General features: G+C 39.2%; 1 protein-coding gene across 9 annotated transcripts; it reads right to left on the bottom strand.

Annotated features, from left to right (window-relative positions):
- Positions 1-27,589, bottom strand: pot (zona pellucida domain protein papillote). 9 transcript variants are annotated; one of them, XR_004582694.2, is made up of 7 exons: positions 27,202-27,589; positions 23,956-26,167; positions 18,058-18,277; positions 16,356-16,645; positions 15,926-16,179; positions 12,417-15,176; positions 7,834-7,921 (listed from the first exon to the last, which is right to left on the bottom strand). XR_004582694.2 is itself a non-coding variant. In XM_034336570.2 (6 exons), exons 3-6 carry the CDS (start codon positions 5,368-5,370, stop codon positions 1,753-1,755), a joined length of 2,976 nt encoding a protein of 991 aa, XP_034192461.1. In that variant the 5' UTR covers positions 7,839-7,921; positions 12,417-12,599; the 3' UTR covers positions 1-1,752. The 9 variants fall into 9 exon arrangements, 1 of the variants encoding a protein (XP_034192461.1); XR_004582695.2 differs by having other exon boundaries at positions 23,956-25,061; XR_004582697.2 differs by having other exon boundaries at positions 23,956-25,058.
- Positions 27,590-27,991: the final 402 nt, after the last annotated feature.

Here is a 27,991-nt window from a genome sequence, read left to right as displayed (position 1 = left end):
TCGGTCGCTGAATCAAAAGAAAAAAACAAAGATGAAGATTAAACGTACACGTAAGTGTCTTGCAGTGTCCTTGAATAGGTTATGTACGAAATTGTGAATAAACTAGATATTCACACGGTCGACACCTCTCTCAAAACTTTCATACATTCCTCCTATGGAATACATTTCAACTCTGAGAAAATAAAGTACGTCTTGAAGAGGGAAGTCTTAGATATTGTTTGAAGCGTATAACCCAGCACCGTATGTTTCGTTTACCTACTTAAATGTACTATTATCGCAGCGGTACCACCGACTGAATATTTAACACTTTCGCTAACTTCTTTGTTCTTCGACATTGGTGTTCTAATTTCCGTATACGCTATACAAAAATTTAGAGAGCATAGGATCTGCTAGTCGCGACGCAACAGGTGCGTCATTTATTGTATTTAACTTTTTCTTACGACGCACCAGGTGCGTCTTGGAAGGAGGATTTATATCACATTAGTTGAAAGTTAAAACGAAAAATGAGTAGTGCCAGACTATATAATGTACATGGTAATGATTCTTTGTTAAAATAAGACTGTAGAGAATAATGATAGTTAATACCTCCCTGATATGGGTAGATCTACCCAACTAAGCAGGAACGTGTAGTAAGGCAAGGGAGCTGTAAAATATAAATTGTAAAATTGCCATTGAACCTGTTTAATTTTTAATTAAAATAAAATGTTCTATAGAGTTTAAAATAGTTTTCGAGATAATTTAATTCAGTAAATTTTAGCACCGTTACGATACGTGTAAATAACTAAAAATTTCATATTTACATTAATTATACTTGTAAAATAAATATTTGAAAATCAGAAATTTTTAGTATAAGTCTGCAGACAATTGTAGCGAACGTGTTAAATATCGTCTCACAATCTTAAGGTGGTTTCTAACCCTTAGATACTGAATCTTTGCTTTGCACAAGACCAGAATGGGGTCGCTAGGGTCCATCAGGAATTCTTCTAATTAGCTATCTTAGACGTTAGAAATTATGTAAGACATAATCTGAAATAACGATGGACGGATGGCAGGAAAGAGAGCTCCTCCTAACTTGCTTGTAAAAAAAAGAAAAGGGAAACAAAATATTAAAATGTGAAAGACCCAAGTTACTCCGTCTAGGAATCTAAGGATTAAGGATCATAGAGATCTTTGAAATACGGCATTCGGTGATCGATCGTTAGAAAAGCAAATTTGTTGCCTGGTTAATTGATAAACTTACACTTAAACTTTCATCGAGTTAATTTCTAAGTTAATTCGACAGTTTAGCCAGAGTCTACAGTTCCACTCGTTTCGTTGACGTCGAGTCCGCCATTTTCTTTTCATAAACCCGAGTGGCAAGTGGAGAGAATGGCTATTGTTCATCAATATGTTGACTGCTCGGTATCTCGATATAATTTTCAATCTAATCCAAATGAAAGCACATCTCCTTACCATGACTGGAAAAATACATTTTTTATTGAACCGTCCCAACCGATTCGCATGACAGCCAACGCATTGAGTCGTAAGTACGTAACCGTTCGTTCGAAGAAATTCGTAAAAAAAAAGCGTCTTCCGATCTGTCAAATACGGAGAAAATGAGTATACGATACTTGACAGGGCAGTGAGAACAGTCTACACATTTCAAAGAAAAGAATAGGAAGCGTTTGATCGGAAGCAACATAGGTCCTAGAATGAAACAAGGACCTAGGCAACAGGAGGCAATCAAGGGCAGTTTTAACCCGAGTTTCTAGCTCAGATCTGCATTTCGGGCTCGGAATCGTCGTGGAACCAATTCGAAGTTCTCTGGCCCTCGGTGACCCGAACACTGTTCAGCTCTCTCTCCACGTACCGGCTGGATCTGGTCGTGGCCGAGCCTTGTCTGCGATCGTCAAATGAAGCAAGAACCTCCAAACGATCGTTTCTTCTCACCGCCCTAGGTGTACTTTCCACGGAGCTAGAACCCTCTTCGGCGGCCCAGGGGGGAAGATCCATCATCCCGGATGGTATACCCCAATGTTCCGTGAACTCTGACCCACTTCTGGCTAAGCTAGGCTGGCTAAGAGATCTCACCAGGGAATCAGCTCCCTCGAAGGAGCTCAGGCTCGTCAAATCGTCCCGGTCCACCCTGGCGAAATCACGAACAGTCATCTCGGACATGGACCTGACGTCCACTTCGCTGGCGCCACCTGTACCCCTGTGACTGGAGCCTAATCTACGCAGGCGCGACTGGCCCATCGCCGTGGTCGACTGGGACATCTGCAGCCGGTGACTGTGAGTGTGGGCGGAACTTCCTCCGTCGCTCTCGTACTCGTACAACGTCGGCAGAGAGGACCTTCTGGACCTAGTGTCCCATTCCGAGGACTTGGACCTCTTGTACCTTTGGCCATGGTTCTTGCCATGAGTCGAAGAGGACGTAGACCCGGCATGCATCGAGGGAGGACCCAGGATACGAATGATCACGTCCCATTTAGCTGGTGGGAACAGGTTGGTATATCTGGCGTCTTTGCGTATGAGCTCGTAGTCCTCCTTCACCACGGCTTCGGTCAGCAGAGTTCTAAGGGTGCTGTCTGTGGTGATTATCTCTCGCCATTTGGCACGTTCCTCCTCTGTGAACTCGGACACGTAACGCGGGTCCAGTACCCGGGACAATCTGCTGAACCAGTCGGCGTCGGTCTCGTCGACCGAGCGGCGTGTTACCGGGGGTGGTCTGCAAGGTATTTCAGCACGGGCCGTGTACGTAGGTTCTATGTTCACATCCGCTTCCTCGTCTATCGGTGCGTCGGTCTGGATGCCTGTGGGCTCGTTAGTGATGGTTAGATTGGAATTGGAACTGACGTCGGAGAAGTTCTCCCATTCCGGTGGAGGAGGCGGGAGATTCTCGGTTGGATAGTTCCTGATGGTCACGTCCCATTTTGGATCTGGCGGAGGCTTAGCTCGGTACTCGGTTACCTGACGACGATGTCGCTCCACATCCTCGATCGTCTTCTTCTCCGTTACTGTCTTCAGGAACACGTCGTCCACCTCGTGAGTCGTTATCTCTGGACGTCTTGGAGCGACCACCTGAGGCTCCACCAATGGTTCCGTTACTTCCTCGCGGAACAGCCGGTGTTCGCGATGCTGTACGGCAGTGTGTGTACTCGTGACCGTGGGAACAATCGGTGGAGGAGGTGGAGGCGTAGGTGCCAGGATGCTAGCCACTCTGTACTTGGCATGAGTGTGGTCAGTGACCTCCGTCAAGGACCGGGTTTCCGTTAATTCTGTGTTTAAGGAAGTCAATGATCTGGGCCTACGAATCTCGTGATGTTGAAGGGGCGGCTGTTCGACGGGGGAGGGCGATGGTATACGTTCTTGAAGAACACTGGTGCTGGTGGTTGTCTCTCTTTCCGCTTGTTTTCGAAGGATTCTGGAATAAACCGGTGGAGTCTGTTGTCTGGATATCGTCGAAGTGGAAGAGCTTCCTCCGGGAGGTACGTGAAGTTCTGGGACGTATGAGAAGGTAGTCCTGGCGGGTGGACTTTCCAAACTACGGGTCAGGCTAGACTCTTCCTTCTCTAAGATGGTAGTCAAATTCCTTTCTAAAGCAACACTCGCTATGTCAGATTCGGAGGGTAGTGGGCTAGGTGAAGTTGGCGGCACTTTCGTCACCCTCATTTGTACATCAAACTTTGGTTCGATGGGCACTGCCATTATGTGACGGGGCAGAGTTGATCTCGAGGCGTTCATTGCCGTCATCGATGAAGTCTCCATTTCCGCAGCTACCGTATCCAAATATAGAGAGCTATTGGTACGCATTTCTTGGCGTTGATGAGTCTCGTGGTGAACGAACACCTGCTTGTCGTATGAACCAGCCGATGATCCGGGCAAGGAAGGCTCTTCGTCACCCTATAAGGATTAATTTGAATTAATCTTCCGAAGATAGTGCCGCCATCTTCCATCGTACCAAGAAACGTTAAAGCGATAGATTTCAAAGATTATCTTTGCCCACAACAGTAAATCCAATTATTACTAAGCTACGCCAAGTGCAATCACCATGACCAACAATTGAAGATACATACCTCGGAGGTCTCGCTCGGATAATCGCTGGGTAGCGAGGGGTTCATTAAATGCGTATCACTACCAGTGGTAGAGGTAGATGTATGGAATGGTCTAGGCCGAGGAATCTTCAGTCCTTCGAACATAATGATACTGCCCAGATTAGGTGTGGAGGGTTTCGTTATCTCAGAACCCGAGTCACTTCCGAATGGATGACGGTGTATCACGCGAACGTTCCTGCGCTTCAGGCACATGTACGAACATCCCAGGCCTAGCAACAGCAACGAGAGGAAAAGGATCGCACAAATGATGAGGAGTATCTGGAATCCCTTGAGTGGAGGCTCGGGCAACGGGGCAGGAGCGGGGATGGCCAATCTGCAGACAATGACCAAAATTGTATCGAAAGACACGATAAATGATCAATTTAGAAAGAAAATTTAATTTATCAAGTGGAATCTGTTATGAATGTTAAATAAATTGAATGTGAAACTCACATGCTGGCAGGAGGCGCTGGCGGTTTGGGCGCCACAGGCGGAGGGTATCTGCAAACTATAGTGATTACTTCGTCGCCATCCATTTCCAGACCAGGATGGAAACGTACTACGACGTTGTTTGTGAACACGCGCTGAGGATCCTGCCTCGTGCCACATCCTGGAATATCAAGTATACCCAATTTACTTATAAACTTATGGGGATTTGATTATTATTAATCCAAGAGATTTAAACCTACTGCCCTAACTTCAATACTTTATGAATAATTAGTATTATATTAATTATCACCAAATTCCAAAGGATCCAGAATCATTTAATGTTCCTTATTCTTCAGTTACAATATCAAGTGATGGGAGCAAATCTTCTTTAGATTTACGACAACACGATTTACATACGATATTATTTTCCTAGCGTGGGTTTCAAAATGGTTAGGGACTCGTAAAAAGAAAAACTTGAGTCTCTGGTGGATCGAAGCAAACAGACTGTAAATCACGAAAGGGAGAGCATACCTTTTAGAGGTAGTTCTAACTTAGCACTGGTCGATCCGCGTCCTTTGAATATGCAGGCACTGTTACGATCGAAATCCGCGTAGGCGACACCGTAAAACGGTTCCTCGAACTTCAACTCAACCTGCATGCTACCCTGGCTGCAATTCAGGTACGCCTTCGTGCGATTCAGAAATATCATCGACGAGATGTCGTCCAATTTGGTTACCTTGCCATTTAGAACCGTGCTCGGAGGCAAACCTGGCTGGTACTCGATGCTGTTGCCCTGAGAGGCATAGTTGCTCTGAGACAGCACTACCGGAAGTGCTGTACAGAGCACAGCTATCAATCGCGGCAGCATCTGGAAATAAAAAAAGAGAAAAAGAAATTTATATTAATGGACGTATTAGAAACTGAATGTTTCATGAACAATTACAGGTTTAATGTGATGCATCATGTTATCCGATGCAATCTCAAAAATAACGTGAGAAGTCGCTATACAATTTAAATCTATGTTGTAACGAATGACACTGAAATTATGTTAATTAATAGTCGCAACTTTACGTGGAATTGAATTAAATTTAATTGTTGCTCTGTGTACAGTATGAGCATCATAATTGATTGAAGTGATATAAATTTAATTTAGTTAAATAACTAAAAAATGTCAAATACCATAGACGTTATAATGATGATAATTTAAATTAGGAAATTGAAGGAAATTAGATTAGCCCCAAAGGTACTTAGGCTAAGCCCCGGGTAGCAATAACCACATGGTGGGTCAAGGCGAGAATATGCAGCAAATATCAGAAGACTTAGTAGAAGGAAAACTAATGCCAAGAGAGTAGGAAAGAAAGTGAACACTCCTTTTACGGAGTTCAAGGATCTGATCATTTAATTTTTCAACTGAACCTTCCAACTACCTTAAATCAATAGACTGTAACAGTGATGATACTAAAATGTTTCCTCTTCAAATTTAATGCCCCTATGAGAATCATAATTTTAATCATAAATATGTATATATTAAATTTTATTTTTCTAGTTATTTTTACAATATATTCCTAAAAGGGAAACCCACAGTGCACGTATTGCAAGTCACCTTTGTCATTTGCTAAATTCCTGAAATCATTCTATAACATCACATTCCCATTCGGGGCGTGAAAGCCATAATGTATAACGAGCTTCAATGTCAGATCAGATGGAATTCATAGCCGACGTTCACTGTGCTTGTTCGATCTGATTTTTACTCGTTCTCCTCGTGCTACAGCGTTCAATAAGAAACTGGTATCATTCAGTTGTTCTGTGCTCATTTCTTAACGGTGACGGTAATTTACGTTGAATTACAAAACCGAGGACGGAGTTTTTGAACGCGTTGCTTCACTGCATGATGAAAGGAAAAGTGGAACTGAAAGTTGGAGGATTCGTGGTTTTTACTGTTAGGTACATCGAATTTATTGGTTCCATTGGTAGCAATAAACAAACGTAGTTTGTATTTTAAATTTTAATAACGAAGAAAGGATCAAGTATCTGGAGTTGTCTCCGAAAAGGAATGATTCTCCAAGTTACTATCATTTGCTAGATTCATCACGGACACAGTTTCTGGTATGAATTAAACAATGATGTTTCCGGTTGATGTATAAACGCATGATTCATTACTGTCGTCACGGAAGTTGAATTTACGACGATTGATTATTTTTATTTCCTGTACCTAACTGGCTGATCCAATCGGATGACGAACAGCAAAAAAGGAAGAATATTCCAAGCTTAGTCATTTCAAGTGATCTGTATGTCTAACAATTTACATGATTTACATTTTTACTTATGGAAATTGTAACCATTATAACGATATTCTTCGAATTCTCATACATGGATTTATCCTTGTCGAAGGGTTAAGGATTGCGCAGAATCATTTTTTACAGCCTCACCCAACGCGAAATTCTATCGCGTCTCTGATGTAAGCTAGGAATACTAATGGGTGAAAAATTCCCGGAAATTTCGTCTCGCACTGCGCTTTCTTCGAATCCAATTTACGGTACATTTACTAGAACTCACCATATCCTCTGAAAAGATATACGTGTCTACAGATATTCTTCTAATTCATCTACTTTGCAATATTTGCCAATTTTTGTACCAAAGTATTCACAAAATTACACAAGTTATTTTTACGTTAATAACTTTTCAAATGAAAAAGAAAGAAAATTATTAATTTTGATTTTGATTACCAAGTACAGTAAAGAAGACGTTAATGAATAAAATTGCAAGGAAGGAGTAGGATTAAACCGCATCAAGAAGGATCAGCATCTAATTGTAAGAGGAATCATTAGAGGATTAAATTTCTTCCGTGTCGCGTTCCAACCGAAGTTAGACGGTACTGTGAGTTTCGTAATAGAAAGCTTGCATGATGCGTACAATCGTTATGATACTTCCTGGCTTATCCGAAACTCACAGCTCTTTGCGTAGCGTGATGCAGGATCACGAAGGAAAGTTCTGGCATGCTTCGATGCACTCGCACCGTTAGGATGCCGTGGTAATGCTCCCTTTACACAGAATCAATGGCGGGCTAGTATACGTGTACTACTGTCTACAACTAATTGGACACCGCTCCGTTACTGTCAAAATATCAAATATATATTTCAAATGAAAATTTTTAATCTAATATTAATTGATGGCTGCAACAAATTCTTAATAAAGAATACAAAAAAAAATAAATAAATAAATTTCATATTTTCTATCATTCGTGGATGTTTCAGTCTTTTTTAATACAAAAGAATTTTATTCTGTAATTATATTAAAACACAATCATATTGTTTCTTTAATTTGCTTGGTACTCACGTTTATCGCTTATGCCGCTCAAACGATTGAAATCTCTTCCCCTTGTCCCTGGACGCTCGCTACGATGATCGCATGCCGCCGATCTGAGAACAAAAAACGTTACTTAATTACCTGATCTATCTGATCTACGTTGATCCTTTTAACCCTGAATGCACTCGTGTGATGTTCAGATAATGTATCAAGTTTCTATCGTAAATTTAAAACTTTCTTTTTTATCATTTATAGAGGATTGATTATTGCTCCTTTATTCGTGGATCATTCGACGATTAAGTGAAATGAAGATGACGCGATATCGACCTCGACTGTTTCCTGTCTTCCACACGCACACGCCCACCATCTCGCGAAGACCTCGATTCTTTCTATCTAACGTTATGATGACGAACGTTTAGAAGTTTAGAAATATTGTTTGAGAAAAGAAGAACAATGGAACTAGCTGATGGTACAGTTTCCATTAGATTTAAAATTTAAAAATTAAGAAAAAGGATGTGGATAGTTTGAATGCTTCACAAAGAGCGTTGGCGATTGAATATTAAATAGTGAATGTTCCTTGAAAGACCTTGAACATTGAAAGGAGCAAGTTGATTTTTAAAGTCTATATACGTACGAAGAACGTAAATGCAGGAGCAAAATATTTTCGAAAAGGCTTTTAGAAATCACGAGTCGCATAGATGCTTGCAAAGTTTCTAAACTGTTGTAAGTATGTTAGGCATTCCATTTCTAAAAACCTCTAATTAAACTAATCGATACTTTTATACCACAAAAATGTTTCTCAATAGAACAGATAACACGGTAAAAAAGATACATTCTAGAAAGTGTTGATTTCATTTCATAGTTCCGTTTTCTCTTCCACCTGGCATGGAAAAATGGATATAAAAAAAAACATTCGTACAAACATTTTTTTCACGGTTCAGCGATGCATAGGACTTGAGCAATCTTCAAGGCACTACTAAGTTGCACGTGTTGCATCACACAGCCATAAGACTATTCCTTTTTCCCTCCAGTAATAACACCCGTTGTTGGTCATAATAGTCAATGAATGTGCTGTGTCACATAAACAAACTGTGAAGAATACACGCATACCATTGGTATTCTCGGTGATTTCCTGTTTCATAGAAAGTTCCACCTCTAGAGCATCAAAGGTGGCGAATTATCGAGCAGTTACTGTACCTTCTATACCCATTTGTTTTTTCTGATTTATGGGAGCAATTCACCTAGCGCTGGGTAATACCTAACACCGGTCACTAGCATTCCGTTAGATAATTGAAACGTAACGGAAACATTTTACTGAAGGAAAGAGTTGAAGGAATGGTGCAAAAGGTATAGGTACGGGTTACGATACGCCTTGGTATTGTAGAAGTATTGGTATTAACGAGAAGGATGGTATTTTGAGAGAGAAATGAAGTCAACTGTTTAATGTACCTCCAAAAATTAGAGGCTAAGATTCTAAGATTTTAAGATTCTAAGATTACAAGATTTCAAAAATCTGAAATTCTAAAATTCTAAAATTCGCTATCAGTAAAGCTGGAGGACCTGGCCAACCCTAAATAAAAATTTAAGAATGAATATAAACTAAATCCGTTCCTTGACCTTTGGGATTAAAAATATCAATAAGTCCCTTTTCAGTAATTTTATCACGACTCGTAACGTCATGTGCAAAAATTAATGAATCAATGGTGGGACGAGCGTCACGTGAAAGGTGTCGATTAAGAGGTACAGGAATTGAATCGTCTTGTCGATCACGTTCAAAGTCGCCAAATCGGACGAACGCATCGCTCGGACATGTATTTTTCGTGTAGGCTCCTCTTACGTGTTTGCAATTCACGATTCAACGAGGAATGTCAAGCTACGACACTCTTCTCCCACGATTGTTTCTTCTCGATGCCAAGGGAGGTCAGTGCATCTCCGTCCTTGGTACGAATTCCGTTCGTATATTTACATAAATCACGTTTCTCATCTTATTTCAATAGGAAAACTAAACCAAGCTTCACTATTATTCACGATAAAATAATCTTTTTCTTACTTTCGTTTTCATTAAAAATAAAATACCAAGGCAGGAAAAATCTGTCTCTATTTCTTCTCAAATATGTCCTCATTCGACACCCCTAAATTATACTTATTTACCATATTTCCTAAGAGACTGATAATTTATAATTAACTACCCTAAATGGAACAGCAAATGAATAGCATGAAATGCTGTCAAGATTAATTGCTGTTATTGAGAAGATAATCCTCGATTGCAATAGGACTTAAGCAATCGTAAAAATTTATCTCTGGATTCTAAACGTCTCAGTTTATCATTACGATTATTATACGTTAGGGGCTAATGAAAATGTTGCACGATTCGGTGAAAAAACGAAGGCAGCCAACATAACAAGAGTGACGTTAACACCCAGTCCGGTTGAAAGTCTAGGAGACAGGCATCGAGCCTTTAAAGTCGAACCAGTATCCGAAGGAGACAACGTCGTCTGATTGCACAAAGACTCTACTTTCACTGGCCACGCACACGCAAAACTTGGACTCGTATATGCTCTGTTGCCCTTGCACGAAGCCCGTGAATATACCGGATCATTCAAAAATACTGTACAAACAAGCCGATACGATGTACCATTTGTATTTAACCCTTTGCTGTGATCGAATTCAACGTGAATGTACTAGTAGTATACCGCTGATATACCGAGTTCGCCGTCTAGCATACCACAAGGGTAGTTGAACCGCTGGTTATCAGAATAATTGAAAAACTAATCTGGGATATTAAATTGAACTCATCTGCAGTTGGTAACTAAAGGCTCGTTCATATTGGGATGGGTCCTATTGCATATTTATATGTACCTAACATTGCATACCGAAGGATGGAGAGGAGCGTAGCAGGTCGCAGCATTGGCTGCTCGAAGAGCAGGGTCATTTCACTTCACGAGTTAAAAAAGGATCAAACGAAATAAAGATCAAAAGTAAAAGTTGCAATTCTACGGTATTGCAAACCAATAATTTGCATTTAGAAATCCAAAGATCGTGCTAAATCAGCAGAAATACTTGAGGTGAATTTTAAATTGCTAATTTGAATTGATAAGTTTGTAAAATCCCAATGAATTTTTTCTATTTATAAATCTTTTTCTTATTGTCATTTGCCTTCGTAAAAAATCATAAGAAAATGTTAACGACAATGATAAGAAAACATTTATTCCTCGAAAGTGGGACGTCTTATCTTTTGCCTGACGCAAGCAAAGAAATAGCAAAACTTACATTCTGAAAATTGTAATAATTATCCGAATACCCAATGGGAAAAGAATGAGACATTTCAACGATGTCAAGATCTAATGGGCGTAAGGCGTCAGCAACAATCCCATTGTTTACCCATTATTCAATACAGGTCACGTTCCTATGTAAATCGACTCATTCCATCTACAGAAAATAAAGAAGAATCTTCCTCCGTCAGACGTAACAATTTATACCAGAGAATACAAATCTTTTTTAAAATACTCTTTCATACTACAATACCGAAAAATGAAAATTTCAAATATACTTAAAAAGAAGAGAAAATAATTTTTTTAATATTACATCGAAAGACAATAATAGTGGTTTTGAAAAGAGATATCTTATTTAAGTTTACCCTAAAACCCTCAAATATAGGAACATAAGTCCTAACTTCATTGTCCTCCACGTTTCAACATTCCATGCAAAGAGATGAATAATAATGTGATTTAAAATTGGTTAAAGATTGAAGAAAGCCAAAGGAGGAAATATCAAGGCATCAAGTCGAACGCGGCCTATGTTTCCATCTCTAGCTGCAGCTAGAATTGAGCAAGCGACTGTGCCTTGTACCAATGACGTCATCCCCGGCGGATCCAAGATGGCGATCTTGCGTATTTGCCAGGCAAAATCGGCTAGCGGCCGCGAGCAGGACCGGTTTTCGACGAGGGGGAGGAGGCACGGAATCCCGAGCCGAGCCGAGCCGAGTCGAGTCGTTTAACCGCGCGGTTTCGTCGTTTTGCGGGTCCGAAATGTAGAAGTTTGCGAAAAAGAGGACCTCCCTGCGTGATCGTGTTCCGTATAATAGCCAGACACGAAGGGATTATTCGTTGCGAAGTAACTGGAGCCCATTGGCGGAGCCACATCAGAAATTTTTCATTTCATAACTTGTCCAGTGAAAGTAATTAATTTGCACGCTCGCCCGTTCGCTTTCTTAAACTTACCGACCGGCCTGTTCCATTAATAGCCATGCTAATGGCTACGATACATTCCATTCCCGGAAAGAGTAATATTTTTTTTCTCTATTTTTTTCTAGAAAGTGAAAACCGTCGTTGTCAGTATGGAATTACAGAGACCTTTAGTGTCATAAAATTCAATGGCAAACCTCATTGAATTTTTTTCTATTAGATCTACGTGGGTGTATCTCGCGAATGTGGTCATCCAATTCGAATCATCGTGTGCACGCATCCGTGTCCCGAACTCTCACGATTCACGCTGACAAACATCGCGCTTGTCACTGAACAACGGTTAGGTAAGCGATGCTTAGCCAAACCGACCAACAACGTCTGTTTTCATATCGACGTAGTAAACGTAACAGGTAGTTTCTCCTACCTTGTCTGGTTGGTACGCTCGCTGGCAACGTGCGAGGATGCTGTTTCAAGGCACACCGATGTTTCCCGGAGCCAAACGGTAACGCTCCTAGAAGTGAACAAGCTGCACGCGCAGACAAATATCGTTCGACGCGATCGCGCGGCCGCGACTGAACTCACTTTCCAGAGACGACGTTTTACCTGCGACAGGAGAGACCTCTTAACAAACCGAGCGGTTTGCTTCCCTCTCTTTTCTACGGTGTACACGGCCTCGCATGTGTACACGCCACTCTCGCGTTCTTACGGCTATCCTTCCTGCCTACCCAATCCACCCACCTATTTACGCCTGCGAATGCGTGGCCTTATGTCGCCCTGTACTCTGCAACCTCCAGCCAGATACTCTACATGATGTCTTCGGCTTCTGTGAAGCTGTCAAATTTATCCTACGATATTCCTTCGTTTATTAATAAGAGAATTTTAGCAAGTTCAAAATTCAAAGGAATTTGAGATTTTGGGTGATGATTGGGTAACAAAGTAATGAATGGTCCTACGGGTGAAGATGCACTCTTCAATAAATGATGAATATTTACCAAAGCAGGTCTGGGTCGAATTAACTCGGCCAACTGATAAATTAATTGGTAATCAAAATTACAGGTGAAACTATGAAGTTTCATCGGACGGATCAGCTGAAACATAAATTGTTAATACGGCACAAGACATATCAGCAGTTATGACATAACCGTACATCAGGCAATTCTTTACGTAATAACCAGCGAAAGTGGAATATTTTATTTTCTACATATGACATTTAATTTTCAAGAAAGTACGAAGAATGTCACCCCGCAAAGACGTTTGCAGAATTGTTACATTCAATTCGTTAACAGCAAGTGTGAAATAAGAATTCCCTGGAATGAATGGCGAGCGAACAGAGTCAAACTCCTTCGAGATGTAGATTTAAGCCATCTTGCCAGCTCGCGATAAGACCAAAACACGCTTTGCCTTTACGTTTCTTTTCAACTTTACCTCCTTCTCGCTCATTGTCGCAGTTTACTGTGTCCGGTTTCATACACGGCCGTAAATGGCAAGCTGAAGACCTTGGACACCCACACCCAAACTTTCCGTCTCTTTTCATCTCTTCTAACTTTCTTTCTTTCTTTTCATTCAAAGAAAACAATTATGAAATGTCGATAATTTAACCGTGCTGTTTACAGATGATTCTGAATAAAGGAATCCAACAGCAAAAAAAGAAGAGTAACATTTTTAACATATTCCTTTGCTGTTGGTTCTTTCTTTAGAAGTCAAATATACCAGGACTGTATGTTATACCGCCTTAAGCCGCTACCACAATGCACTATTTGGCATGTTAACCCCTACTCTTCACTATTAGGGAATACACTTGGGGACAATGTAACCTAACCTTCCTTTAGTTAAGGGTAAGGTTAGAAGAGGGAGCCTCCCACCACCATTTGCTTTTGATTCTGGAAGAATTTAAGAAAAATTTAGTGGTTGGGTCTTCCCTTAATAATTACCAGTGTCAATCGACATGCTTAACGTTCCAGCATCTATAGAAAGATAAAAATAAACGAAAAATCTATTTGGATGAAACTATCATAACAGGAACTTAATAGAAAAATAATAGATACTAGAACGGAATTGATACGGGGCAGTGATTGGACCAACGGCGTGGACAGTGAAAGGATGTAAAGGGTCCTTTAAATGCCAGTGTTCTCGATCAGATTACAAAGAAGGAACGCGTTCACCTCTGTCTCCTTTTCAAACCCGTTGTTTCGTGACTGTCGAACAGGACCAACGGACCGGTTGGTCCTCGCACTTCCGAATATGGTGACCCGTACCCCATCGTCATCCTGATCCTCTTCTCACGAAACTGCCAATTGTACCCGAGGAACCTGCACCGTTTGTCGAAATTGCAGTAACGGTGGTGCTTCGTTGAAATTATCCTGAAGAAGATTGCTGCAAAACCCACTGATTTTATTTTTATATTTTCAAGTTTTTGTTACAGAGGTCTTAATATAACCCCTGCGAAATACTTCTTATACTAGTCTTACAAAATTCTAACAACCCCTTAGAGAATCTCAGAAAATTTCTCGCTAATTTCTCGACGACAATATCTTTCCACAATTAGTATGATAAACTATGTTTATTAAATTACCTTTTAAATAAAAATACATTTATTTCAAGAGTCATTGGTAAAAGTTATCCTCACGAGTCTCCTTCTCGCACAGTCTTTGTGAAAGAAAATACATCGATCCTCGTTGCATCCCTACCGGTGTGTCTATAAGAAAATGGCGGAGTGTCAAACTCCGATTTTCAGCGAAACTTAACGAGGTAGAACGCTTAAAGCAAAGGGAATACATGTATCTTCGTTTTCGTCATCGATTTTCACAACGGTTACAAAACTATACTGATGTCCCTTAGACTCGAACTGCATAAAAGAAAAGGATGCAATTTTGAGTCCACTTCGCGAAACTCGAGCTCGACGGTGAATACTTGAAAAATAAAAAAAAAAAGATCGTCGTAAGATGGCAATTTGTCTTTTACGCGAAATGATCAACCTTCATCGAACTATGATCATCCCTGTGTACACATCAGTCAATTATCGAATAGATAAGAAAAACACAGACGCCGAGTTGTAAATAAAAATGTAATCCGTTCTATTTCATCCTTGGGTCTCCATCTTTGGCATCGTTCGTTCCATCTTTGGCCGAAAAGTATTCTACTCGCCTCGAAAATCCTAATCGCTCCCACGGCTCTCCGAGGCAATCTGAAAATACAATTAAATTTTTTTTAATTAAAACCATTTTTCAGGCAAATTATAGCTTTGTCTTTTGATTTTAATGCTAAAAAACAAAAAAATACAAGAAAATGACCCCATATAAGTTTATCGTATGATGGTGGGACGTATAGAGGATTGAGAAACATTCAGTGCTGCGCTCTTCCCTTTTGTAGCTGATATTTCGGACGCCGTTACTTTCCGGGTAACGTTGTTTCTTGGGCGATTAAAATTCAATGTAACGAACGAATGCATCTCGCATGAAGCTGTTAAACGGCTCAAAATAGGAGAACGTGTTAGTGTCAAAAGCTTGTTGCCAGTGAATTTATGCCTGCGAGGTCGAGTATCGACAGTATGTTACATGTCGAAGCTCGAGAGGCCTTGTTCAAAAGTTTTATGTAACTTTGCTCTAGCTAAGTGCTTTCGACAATTCAAACGTTGATATTACCGGTCAGATATAACACAATATATGTAATAATACTATGAGAACAGTTGGAGGTAAACGAGAGCGAGGTTCGTTTGTCCTTGGCGTAAAATCGTGAAGCGTCGATATAAGGTGAGGGCGCTAGTGTAGGCTTCCCTACACCATCAGTTGACACCTATGTAATCTTTTAATGTGAAAATTATAGTGCAAACAAATCGATTTAATACTTTTTAGAATGTTAAAATTTGTATCGTGGCTCCTTGGTGATTTTCAGCTATCCGTTTTTAGTAATAAGAAAATTATGTTAATTACTCACTTCCATCAGGCTTCTTGAAGCTCTCCCTTGATTCCAGGCACGCTATGATGGTGTCTGGACGCGAGCTTATTCGCTAACTCGTGCATCACGTCTCTGTATATCACCGAGTCCAAATTCTCACCGAGCATATAGAGAAGAAACCAATCGCCTACTTTGCTCCTTCGAACAATCGTCTCTACGGCTTCTCTTCTGACCAAACGAAACCGCAACCTTAGAAGATAAACCCTCGTTCGCGGCGAAAATATAATTACGATCTGCAAAAAGTCAAGGAATGATCGCTAGCTTTATTTACACATGGTTCTAGGAAATTGTAGATTAGGTTCGATCTCCTTATCCTATCCATCACTCTCTCAAGACTAAAGGCTCCATCCGAAAATTTTGCTGTTTAAGAGTTAAAAATATTGTTGTTTGTTGAAAAGAGACCACTCACCCTGTATAAAACCGTTACGAAGCTGAGCACGCCGAGAAAGAGGAACCAGAACCATAGAAATACGTATATCTTCTCGTTGACGACGTTCAGGGGCAGTATACAAACGGCGTCGTGTCTCTCCACTTCACCGCTGACGCCGTATTTATAGAAGGTGCACTTGGTCATCCGTGGGAACACGTAAATCATTGGATCGACCCGGTCCTCTTGATCCGATTCGAGGAACCTGAGCACGTCGATACCAAACGTCAAAAAGGCACCGTCGAAGAAGCGGTTCATCAGAAACATCTGACCTGCGCACATTTAAATCCTTCTTGTGATTCGTATTGTCGAGTAATCTAACTAATAGTATTTTTCTCTGAGCCCTGCTTAATGTATCTACTATATAAATGTTATTTAACGTTGAGTATTAACGTTGAAGAATGGTATGTCAAGGGTTGACAGGAATGTCAGAGAGCAAAGTAGCCATTAAATAAAAGTGACACTCGGTCGCATAGATTCGTTGTTCGAATGCAGCAGGTGGCCAGCTGTATCGTTGCCAAATTTTATTGTGAATCGCTCATTCACTGGCTACCTGTTATTCTATCTCTTTAAAATTTACTATTTACACACTTTTCATTTCCGTACCAATATTTCATGTGATTAACTTGTGCTAATTTAGGGTTAAATGAATATTAGCCTTTGTAGTTAATATTGAAATTCATTACTTTTCATTTAATTTTCTATGTATTTTAAGAAATTAATATATTTCAATTTGTCCCATTTTGAGACAAGATACGATGATTTCTAAAACAGTAGACAATGATGAAAATGACTTTTATTCGAATTTCCTTGTAACAATTACATGTAGACGAAGTTTACGAACGTATCGAAAGTCTTGGGATTGGTAAAAAATCGTAGAAATGTGCCGATTCGAAGAAAAATTATGAAACAAAAGCAAACGAGACCCTAAATTCCGTCAGCTTCCGAAGAATTATGGAATCGTTAAAAGTAACAAAACAAATATCCGAAAGAAGATAAACATATCAATGGGATTTGAATAAAATGGCGAAGGAAAGGTAAATGGGAGAATGTGATGGCTAAAGAGAAACATACAATATCGGATAGTTTGAAACACAAAAGTGTTTGGATTAGAACATTTTCGAGCAAAAAGAGCTTTGATGTTCAATTTTACATGGAACATCAATGTAACGAATGGCTGAATCTTAAAAACGAAATGTATTCTTAAGAATTAAATAATATTTATCTACCAACTCTATAAAATTTATACAATTACTTTTTAACCCAGGATGTTATATTTTTCTTAAAGTCGCATTTTTAGGCGACTCAGAATTCAGGCACGTAGTTTTATAAATAACTAAAAAAGGCAAAGACAGAGGTTTGTTCTTTTCAAAGAGAAGTCAAAGATCAAAGGGACACTCGTCTCGCGTTCTTAGAAGACTTTTTTCGAGCAAATGAAAACGGATTAACGACACGTGCCAAAATTACTTTCGCTGTGTAATTATTTGAAAAATGCGTCCCTGAGTCTATCGGAAACGAGCTTAAATACCTATGTAGCTAAAAATAATAATCTGAACGATTCGAAGTATAAAAATAGTAAAAATTTGTCGTTAATTTTATGTAAATAAATTTCCTAGTCGCAGAGAAATATATTAAAAATGACGCGGACCGAAAGAAACGGGAAAGAAAGTAACGTGCCACTCACCGACAACATTCACCAGGGCGAGAACTTCACAGAGGTAATACCTGTAAGCCCACCAATTGTGATAGCGAAGATTTTCCCAGAGATAGTCAAGTAACATCTTCTTCTTCTGTTTCTTCTCGACCTCGGAACAAAGGCCGATGTCGAGGTCCATCATTAACGCATGGATCTTGCCACCTTCCCACCCCTTCCATAACCATCGTGGCGTATAAAAGAGGATCGCCTGTATACACAAACAGTAACTGTTCACTAATGTAATATAAGAATAACTTTAGTAGTAATTCGAATAAAATGTATTATAATAATTCACTGTCTTGAAGAGAAACAGCAGTTAACATTTCATTTTAGCACCATATTGCCCTGACATCTGAATCTCTTCAATTTCGCACGGTTTAGTCATGAGGAGAACCCGGTAGTAAAAGAAACACAATTGAGGAATGTGTTATGATTGAACAATGAAAGGCCACGAGGAACTGGTGTTCCCTTAACTTCCAGTGGGGATTACGATAAGAGCTCGTTTGATGTTGTCATTTCTAAATGTTCAATCAAACGATACTGTGTGCTACGTGCTCGAAGTTTGTTTATATTGAAGAATGTTATGACAAGGGTTTTACTTATGAAACAGAATAAGACACATGATTAATAATTGAAATTAAATAATTGATGATTAATTTTTTTTAAGAGAATAAGTTCTAAGGGAACCATATGCCGGAAATAAGCCGTTATCTCTCTGTAAACTGTTAAAACTTTACAAGTCTGCAAAAATGGTAGAGTTGTAAACAAAATTTTGCAAATGTTAATCAAACTAGGCTATTATAATTTATTCACACTATCTTTACAGTTTTTAATTCTGCTAATTATTTAGTTGGGGAAATTAAAAGATAGTGATTTTTTTATTTTTAACATCGAGTTGTCTTCTCTCTTCACGCTGAAACACGCATTAAAATCCAAGTGTTATTTCACTCTATTTGCTGAAAACTCACAAACAAATGTACCAGATGTGCCAAAAACGTGAATGAACCTTTCAGTACACAACGCGGCAAACTTCTTCGCTCATTGAAAACAACTCCAAATCAAAGATTCTTGATCATCCATGAACAAATAGTACCAGTATAACTATGAATTATTATTACTGCTATGTTATTGCTTTTTCGATATCATGTAACTCTTGCTAATAAACATTTTTTATATTTCTATTACTTCGTATCTTAAAAGTTTAGACTGTCATTTAAATGAATATTTGGATAAATACGAATGAAAATGTCCATTTCTGTTCTTATAAAACAATATGCTATCCAGTTTTACGTCACTATTTCTCATATGTCTTCGTGAAACGCCGAACGAACTAGCGTTAAAAGCAACATTACAAAATTTAACGACTCTCCTAATGGAATACGAAACATTTCGCGCTTCCGCGACAACGTAAACTCGTTAAACGAATTAATTGCTCTTAAATCAACAGTAATTAATCAATTCACCGTTTATTGCTATTTTATCGTTCCCTATGAAATACATATCTAATTTCGTATCCTTAGCTGCGTGCCAAGTGACACACAGTAGTACATGATTATATAAAAGAAAAAAAAAAACGAAAGACGTCAATACTTTAACTACATACAATTTTACATTTTATACACTTACAAATCTGTGTAAACCATACAAAATAACAATCTGGAGTGTACGATGATACACCCCTTTTGACAAAAGTAATGGCAGCCGGTTCTACAAACGAAACACGTATGTACATATACCAGAAATATGGTATCTAAAAGAAATAATATAAAATTTAGAAAATGAAGTTGAGATCTTTGATTAAGTTATTGCCATGTTTCAATATGGCGGACCAATACGCTTTGACGTCTGCGATCAATCCATGCGTTAGGGAAAGAAATAATGATAATTATGAACCTCATTAATTCTTTAATTTACTGAAGAGAAAAAAATTTGGTCGGTGAAAGGGGTCGCTTGTTTTACGCGGCGTTCGCGCGGGTCCAATAAAAAGGGAAAATCCATGGATGAAAATAGACCGAAGCTAACTATATTTCACATCGTGCTCACGTGCCAGTTGGATACACGTACTGTTCGCACTTCCCAGGAAAAAGAGCAATGTTCCGGCTGGAGACAGCCGGCAAATGAGTAAAATTGGCCAAACAAGCGGAAATCCCTATGGTACATCTCTCTTCGAACGAGTGACACTTCCCTTCCATTTCGTTACACCTACGTTCAACGAAGATGAACGAAAGAAATGCGAAAAAAAGAAATGAGGAGGTTCCAAGAATTCTTTTCTAATTACGTAGAAAGTAACCTTCTGACGAAATATCTGCCTATTTTCTGTATTAAGACGAGGTTATTACTGTTCGAACAAAGCCAACCGAAGGTCTTCGGCCTAACCTTGACTTATGTGTATGATTATGATGTAGCTAAGATTGATCGATAACGAAACGGTGGGGTATGAAAACCTGTCTTCTTTTGTCTAAACAAGTCTTATTCTTTGAAGTTATACAGAGCTTCAGTAATTTGATCAAGACTAGGTTAGATCCCAGTTAGGATTCTGGTAATATGATCAAATATCGGATCATATAACTAATAGAACCCTACGACCTGATGGTATAAGATACCTTAGACAATACCGCAGAATTTCGGTAAAAGTATTCTGATAATAATTTAAGAGCTATGGGGGAAATTAGGGATCCTTTTCCTCTCTTTATTACATACTATTATTCTACCCATCACCTAACGGTAATGCTACTCAACGCAGTAATAATTCTCACATACTTGTAACAGCAGAAAGAAGATGACCCACTGATAATACTTGTGCTGTTTAACCAAAGGATGCGAGGTATGGCCATGCATCCCCTCGCCTTTGCTGTTCGACACACCAGGATAAGGTACCGCCTGTCCAAGGGTCATATTAAACGCGTGCACCATACTATAAGTAGTATGCAACCAACAAAACGTCTCCAAAACGACCTTATCCACGGAACCGGAAGCCTCGCAGTGTATAGGCGAACCGGAGATACTCTTGCAGGCCAAAGTCAAGCAACTCCCTAATAAAAGAGCCACTGTCGCACGATAATGTAGACGAAATATCATGGTGTCCTCGGAGATCTTTTGCACCTTGAACAGTGACCTCAGGTAGCCGAAAACGTCGATCATCCTGAGCATTAGAGGCATTTTCGTACGTCGTGGACGGCGAACCGCCTTTGTTCGCGTACCCTCTTCCTCGACCAGAAGACAATCGCCTTCGTCTTCGTTAGACAAATCCGTTTTTGCGGTAGATTTAACTTGAATCAAAGAAACTTGAAGAATCCGCTTGTACAGGAATTTCACTTTCGAAGTGATCTTAACTCGATGGATAATAACTGCAACTTTGGGCTCTGAATATTGAAGTTTAGTTTGAGGATTGGTTTTCTTTTTGTAATCATAGAAATTTAATAATCAAAGGTCTTAATATTTTCAAAATTAATCTTTTCCAAAATATCCGTCTTCGTTTAATCACCTTCAGACTCCCAATGTGAGATTATGTTTGAAAGCATAATGTTTTAGCAATTTATGTTAATTTCGTGAAAGACATTACAGTCCCTATCATTCTCTTCACCACGTTCTTCGCGATTCCCATTGGGAAACACCATTTGCAGTCGAAAAGACAGTAATAATATCATTATGCACATCTTGGTGTTCTACCACTTTGTAAAATAAATTATTATTGAAAGACTCAGACTCGTCATTTCTTCCTCCTGAGGAGTACATGTGTTAAACGGTTTCTTCTCTTCGATCCCTCGGTCATCATTGCGATAATTGAAAATCTTGTAATCATTTACACAACGAAATGTCAAGGATTCACGAATTCGTATATGGTCCAGAGACAAATAACATTTTTCACTATTAACACGTTAACTGCCGCAGGGATCACGGATGACCCCACAATTTCAGTATAATCGAATCACTGGAAGAAGACAAAGTTAAAGAAAATTTCAAATGGTAGGAAGATGATAAATGAGACCATTGAATAACTGCAATTACAATGTGTTTAACTATACTAATTATCATCACTGTGGCAGTCAACGCGTTAACAAAACAAAAAAAAGAAAAATGTGTCACTGTTATCAGAAAACGAAGGATTTGGACACGGTGACAGAGACACGTGGAGCACGGAAGCAAGCCGTTAGAAGACTGGCCGAACTTGAAAGGCATCCCTTGGCCTCGATGCTGAACACATAACTTATATGATCTTCTAAGTACAGTAACTGCTCGATAATTCCCTGCTTTCAGGACGCTATAGATGGACCCCCGAAATTATTCTTAAAGTTGACTGTAGAGGTCCATTCACGTGTAACCATTTTACATCTATTCCCTGTCTGGGACTGCTTCCCTCCTTACCCTCTTCCCCCATATAAATTATAGCCTGAACATCACGTCGAGGTGGTTATTTATATTTTTTTATTTTTTGTAAACTGAACACGACACTGTTGCGTATAAATGAACCATAATCTTTCCTCTTCTTTTATCGCCTACCACTTATAAACCAGTTTCCTTATACCCAATATCATATTACAATGTAAAGCAGTTGGTGCTAAAACAAGTTAACATAAACATACAAGCCCTTTAACATCATTTACACGAAACAGGTTCAAGGAGATAAGCGAAATCTTTAACACGAGTCCTCGAGACATTGTTAATTTATGTCAACGATATAGTATCTAGAAAAGAAATTAAAAACACCCTGTGATATTGCGTGCAATGATATATCGCGATTATTAAGAATTGGCCAGAGGCCAGAGGAACTTGTCGTGAAACGAGTAAAAAAAAGGGTATGGAGAGAAATGAGGGAGTAAAAAGTAGAAGTAGCATTCGGGTCATTGTCGGTCTATAGTTAGATCAAGAGCCACCATTCGATCATATCTGAATAGCAGTGATAATTTTAATTATGCTGAAGATAGTTGGACATCATCCATCTTATTTTAATGGAAATATTATGCGAGATAATGGACCAGGTCGAATATGAAACTTGAACTAATTGTTAGCTTCGGTGCTCTATAATTCATTATGATGACTTCAGTATCTATTATCGTTCCTCCCCTATTATTATAAATAAAAAGTTAATAAAACGGCTATAAAACACTCAAACGTGGATCCTTACATAAAATGTTCAATATCCAATACCTAACAAAATGTAAACTTATCCAAATCTTTTCGAAATGTTTTCGAAAGATAAATTCTTATCTCTTACCTCCCTTATAGATGTAATTGGTTAATACAAAGCGTAAGTTCACTACTTTTAGCTACACCATCGCGAGGAAACTCTTTAAGTACGTGTAGAGAGTAATTCCGTGAAAGAACATGCGTTCTACTTGAAGTGATCAGTTAAAAGGTGAGGGTGGAGGAACGTCTTTGACCGAACGTCAAGGCAACTCGCACGACAGCGACCCTCGGCGACGAAGTAGCAGGTTTAAGGGGTTAATATGCTTAGGGTTTCCTTCTTGGCAATGAACTAGATATAAGCTTCTGTAAGCAGTGAGTAAATTCCTCGAGCGTAGCCACAACCAGTTCGCTCGTTATCCGTCTTTCCTCGTTTACGAATGTTCACTACCCCCGCGCATCGTGTAATCAACAATCATGCTAAAATTAATTTAATAAATCTCAACTTTATCTACATCTATAATTCTTTTCTAACGCTAATAGCCTCCAACAGATTTATCGTTCTGATTCTTGCTCAATCCCACTATACTGAATCAAAATAACAAATACTTAATCGCCCTAGCATACTGTAGGTTTCTTCGAAAAACAGAGTGTACTCGTAAACACTCATTGTCAAATATCTTTCGAAACTCAATGAAAGTTATTTGAAAATCAGATTTTTGAAAAAAATCTAGTATATAACAAGTATCAACTGTTAATTACCTGAAGGAACAGCATGAAGCAGACCCACTGATAATACCTGTACTCCTTCCTCTCGCTCTCCGGATGCGACTTGGAATTATCAACCCCAGGAAAAGGCACCTCGAAACCTTCTTTCTTCCTATAGGCAGCTGTGATCGTGTACGTGCTATGAATCCAACAATAAGTGTTCAACACGTCCTCGGGTAGATCCTTGCTATGGATGCAGTCGATGGGATTACCAACGTATTGTCTAGTGGTGACGATCAACGAAAATGCGATCAACAGGATCACAGTCAGACTGTAATGTAGCCTGAAAACGGCAGTGTCGATGTGCACATGGGAGATCTTGATCAAGCTCTTCAGACCCCGAAATATGTCCAGCATCTTGGATTGGAGAAGAAGAGCGGGCAAAAGGGTATCAGTGGATCACCGACGACTCCAAGATCGTCCGTCGATCCTTTGGATCCACGCCTTTCACATGTTTCGTGCTCGGTTTCGCGATCCTTCCCCCCTGCTCGCCCTCTTTGATCTATCTTTGAGTCGACCAGCAAGAATCTTGCCTGGTAGCAGCGACGACTTCAAAGATATCCTCGTGAAGGAATCTTTTGAAGTCAATAGGAAACTTCAACGTCCGGTTTTCCAAAAAATTGATGATTCTTGGGGGTTTCTTGAGATATTGACAGCGAAGGATCCTTCGTAGCGGTCGGATCCTGTGCCGTCATCAGGGTATTCCTGCGCATTCTTCTTCTTCTTCTTCTTCTTTTTCTTTTTCTTCTTCTTCTTCTTCTCCTTCTTCTCGATTCAGAGCATCTTGGAAACTTAAGTATTCGAAGAAACGGACGTCCGAGTGGAGGACACGGGCACACTTCCGTCGGGATCATTCATGTTTTAGGAGAGATTTAGCGAATTCGTTGTTCGATTCGATTCGATGAAATGAAATATCCTCACTAATCACTTATGAATACACCTTTCTCATTCACTATCACTAGGGACTGTTAATCCATCATCTCAAAAACCTGATGCCAACGGTGACATTAGTTTGATCGGTAGCGTTAACGAAGGGTATAAATTTGCAAAACGATCCACGTTTCACTGGCTCTTTTCGGATCCGATGGTCCACCATTCTACTAAAAAAACAAACTATCCTCGTCTGACAATCTTTACGACCGGTGCCCGAAGATGAAGCTGTCTCGTGTGAACACCGGGGAAAATAGGTAAACGGGGCGGGCTTGTTCACGTTATTGTAACTTTGTCTAATTCGTGTGCCATTCTATTTTAGCGTCTAAGCGTACCAAAAACCATTTATCGCGAACCGGACAACCAACGCGACGGTAGCATGGAAATACACACAATGACAACGGACGGAAATACGTTTTCACTGCTTTTGGATCTTTTCTAAAATGAATAATTCTTTATTAGAATTAAAAATCAGTTGTTATTTCAGAGTAACGTAGACTCTAAAACTATACAAAATAAAATTTTTGAAACATTTCTTCTGTGTAGAATGAAATATGATCAAGAAAGTATGTTTAATATCAGCTGCTCAATTAACTGACAGCGAAAGAAATATTCGATAAAAAATTTGCAGCCTAATTTAAAATATACTGACACTAACTGGTTAGATTCTAGCTGTACAAAGATATCGTGACGATTAACATGCGAATCTATGTATAGATTAAGAGAATTATTTTTAAACCCTCTCGCTCGTTTGGCCATTAATTATAGAAATGAAATTCTCCGCCAATTATCAATGAAGAGATTCTATGGTAATTAGTATTTGAAATTATGTCATTACGTAGGAAATTTCTCAATTACTGTTATTTATTTTATTATTTTTCGTCTAATTCTCTAATATTTTTCCTCAGAATTTCTTTTCGCTTTCTTTTTAATATAAGCTATAAAAGAATGTCGTCGAATATTTTCACAAATTGCTTTCGATGAGCAGTGAATAGGTGGCAAATGGAAGATAAAGGGATAAATGTGTCGGCAGGAAGCGATTCGAAAGATTTGTCACCTATGAAAACGCATTCCTCAGTCGGGAGACAACAGCTGTCACATAAAGCACTGTACACACCCACGAGAAATTTTCTTTTTTTTTTTTTCTTCAGACGAAGACGAGTTACGAACTCGAGTAATATTTCGGAGATTCGGTTTAGCGAGTGCAGCAACGGTTGTCATACGATGGACGATAATAACGCCTCGTGATACTATTTGTAACACAAGACGCGATTGTCTAAAAATAATGGAACGAATAAGCGGTCAAATTCGAGGAGATAGCCGACACTTTCCTTTTCGAAGAAATTTTTAGAATTAAAGAAGAAGAGTATATGGGTAAATTTGCTATTCTCAATCCACGCTAAGATTGAAGTACATTTAGTTTTAACAAAAATAATTAGGGATTCAAAAATAAATCTATAAGTAATAGTTTCATGGAGATAAAAGGGTCACTGATCCCATGAAAATTCGTTGAATTCCCATACACAAGCGTCAGGTTCCAAGAAAAGACAATTTTGAGGAAAATAAACGAGTCAATTTGATTTTCAGGAAAGGAGAAATTAGTCAAACTAAACGGAGCTCGTACTCCTTTGAGATGTGCTTTAAGTTAACATAATTTGCAAGATAAACGTGTTCCAAGTGTTTTTCTCGTCGATCAATGAACTCACGTTAAGAAACTTATCCCGCTGAAACGTGTGAAAACAGTGTAACAAATTGCGTAAATATTTTTCATTCGATAAAAATCTCCTTAAATTAAAATTAGTCGAAATAACATACATATAACCATAGACATTTCCTGGAATTTGATTTTTATTACCCGATTAAATCTCATTTATGATTCTATTTTAAACATTAATTTCCTTCATACCCAAAATTGGGCTCTGACAATGAGAACACTTTGGAATCCAACTTTGAGATGTTACAATGATTTAATTTATGTGCTTTTAATTACTAAATTCCTATGGAAATCCAAGTATCTTCCCAGAGACACCAAACAAGGAGATAATTTCTATAACCATGGAATCATTTCATGTCTAATTTCAAACATCATCCACACTTCCGTTTTGGGATTCACCTCCCGTATTTCTTTGACAGAACATCAGCTTCGTATTCAAACGACTTAAACTTCATCGAATTTCTTCCAAAAATTTCAGTCACGAAACGAACGTCAAAAACGCTGCGATCAGCTCACGCTTTTGTCGCTGTCGTAACAAATATATCATAGTGAGCTCAGGCCCAGAAATAGTTGGAGTAATTGAAAATTTTACGAACAAAATTGCCGAAGACAATGCGGCTCTTCTCCAGACTAAATCTGGTGTACGCGAAACCAGCCACCGCTTTCGTCGACGCTCCAATACACTCTCCGAATCAGGAGAAAAAAAAAGAAACGAGAACTCGGTTGTAAAATGTTTGCACTGAAGAGAAGCGTGAAACACGAACGGATCCGAGGTTCGAGACCGGAAAACGTGGATGTTTGATCGCGAGCAAATTAGACGAGTATCAGCATGCGGTTTGTCTGATCGTACGCGCACGTCCACTAATCCGCTTCCATACGCTTAGACTCGCCTCGACTCGCCACGACTGGTCGTGTTTGCTAGCCAGGGCATAGCACCTCCCGTAGGAGCCGAGCGAGGAGTCAACCCGCTCCAGGAATAGAAACACCAAACCCGAAATGTTCGAGCGTAGAAGCGCAAGCATTAAAACGCAGCACGTCGCGTGTGCTGGTTCGCTGGACCAGCCCGCGAAAACTTGATCAACTATATCTTTAACTTTATTTCTCAATGCAGATATAATCGTATTTTTTCATTGGAATTATTTTAAAAAATAGGAACTTTTTTACATTATACTAACAATCAGATGAGTCAAAGATGAATCCATGTTTATAACATCCATCCTTGACTCATTTCAGTGAATATTTTAAATAGTACTTACAATTCCAATTCATCCAGATAAAGCAGTGTGATGATGTTGATAAATTTGTCAAGTGTAAAAGTATGAAGCATGTAGCTTGATGAGATTGATTATTTATCAATTTGTCGAGAACAGGATACACATTCGTTGA

Source organism: Osmia lignaria, chromosome 10 (genome assembly GCF_051020975.1).
Source record: "Osmia lignaria lignaria isolate PbOS001 chromosome 10, iyOsmLign1, whole genome shotgun sequence".
Taxonomy (NCBI): Eukaryota; Metazoa; Arthropoda; class Insecta; order Hymenoptera; family Megachilidae; genus Osmia; species Osmia lignaria.
Note: the sequence above shows the minus strand (reverse complement) of the source record. Positions and strands in the feature narration are given on the sequence as shown.

Bases quoted from the DNA above. Each gene is read 5' to 3' on its own strand.
- pot (XM_034336570.2), bottom strand. From the start codon at position 5,370: ATGCTGCCGCGATTGATAGCTGTGCTCTGTACAGCACTTCCGGTAGTG. The intron at 4,684-5,033 runs GTATGCTCTCCC...TTGATATTCCAG, and splicing joins GTTAGAACTACCTCTAAAAG to GATGTGGCACGAGGCAGGAT. The intron at 3,883-4,055 runs GTATGTATCTTC...TAATCCTTATAG, and splicing joins ATCCGAGCGAGACCTCCGAG to GGTGACGAAGAGCCTTCCTT.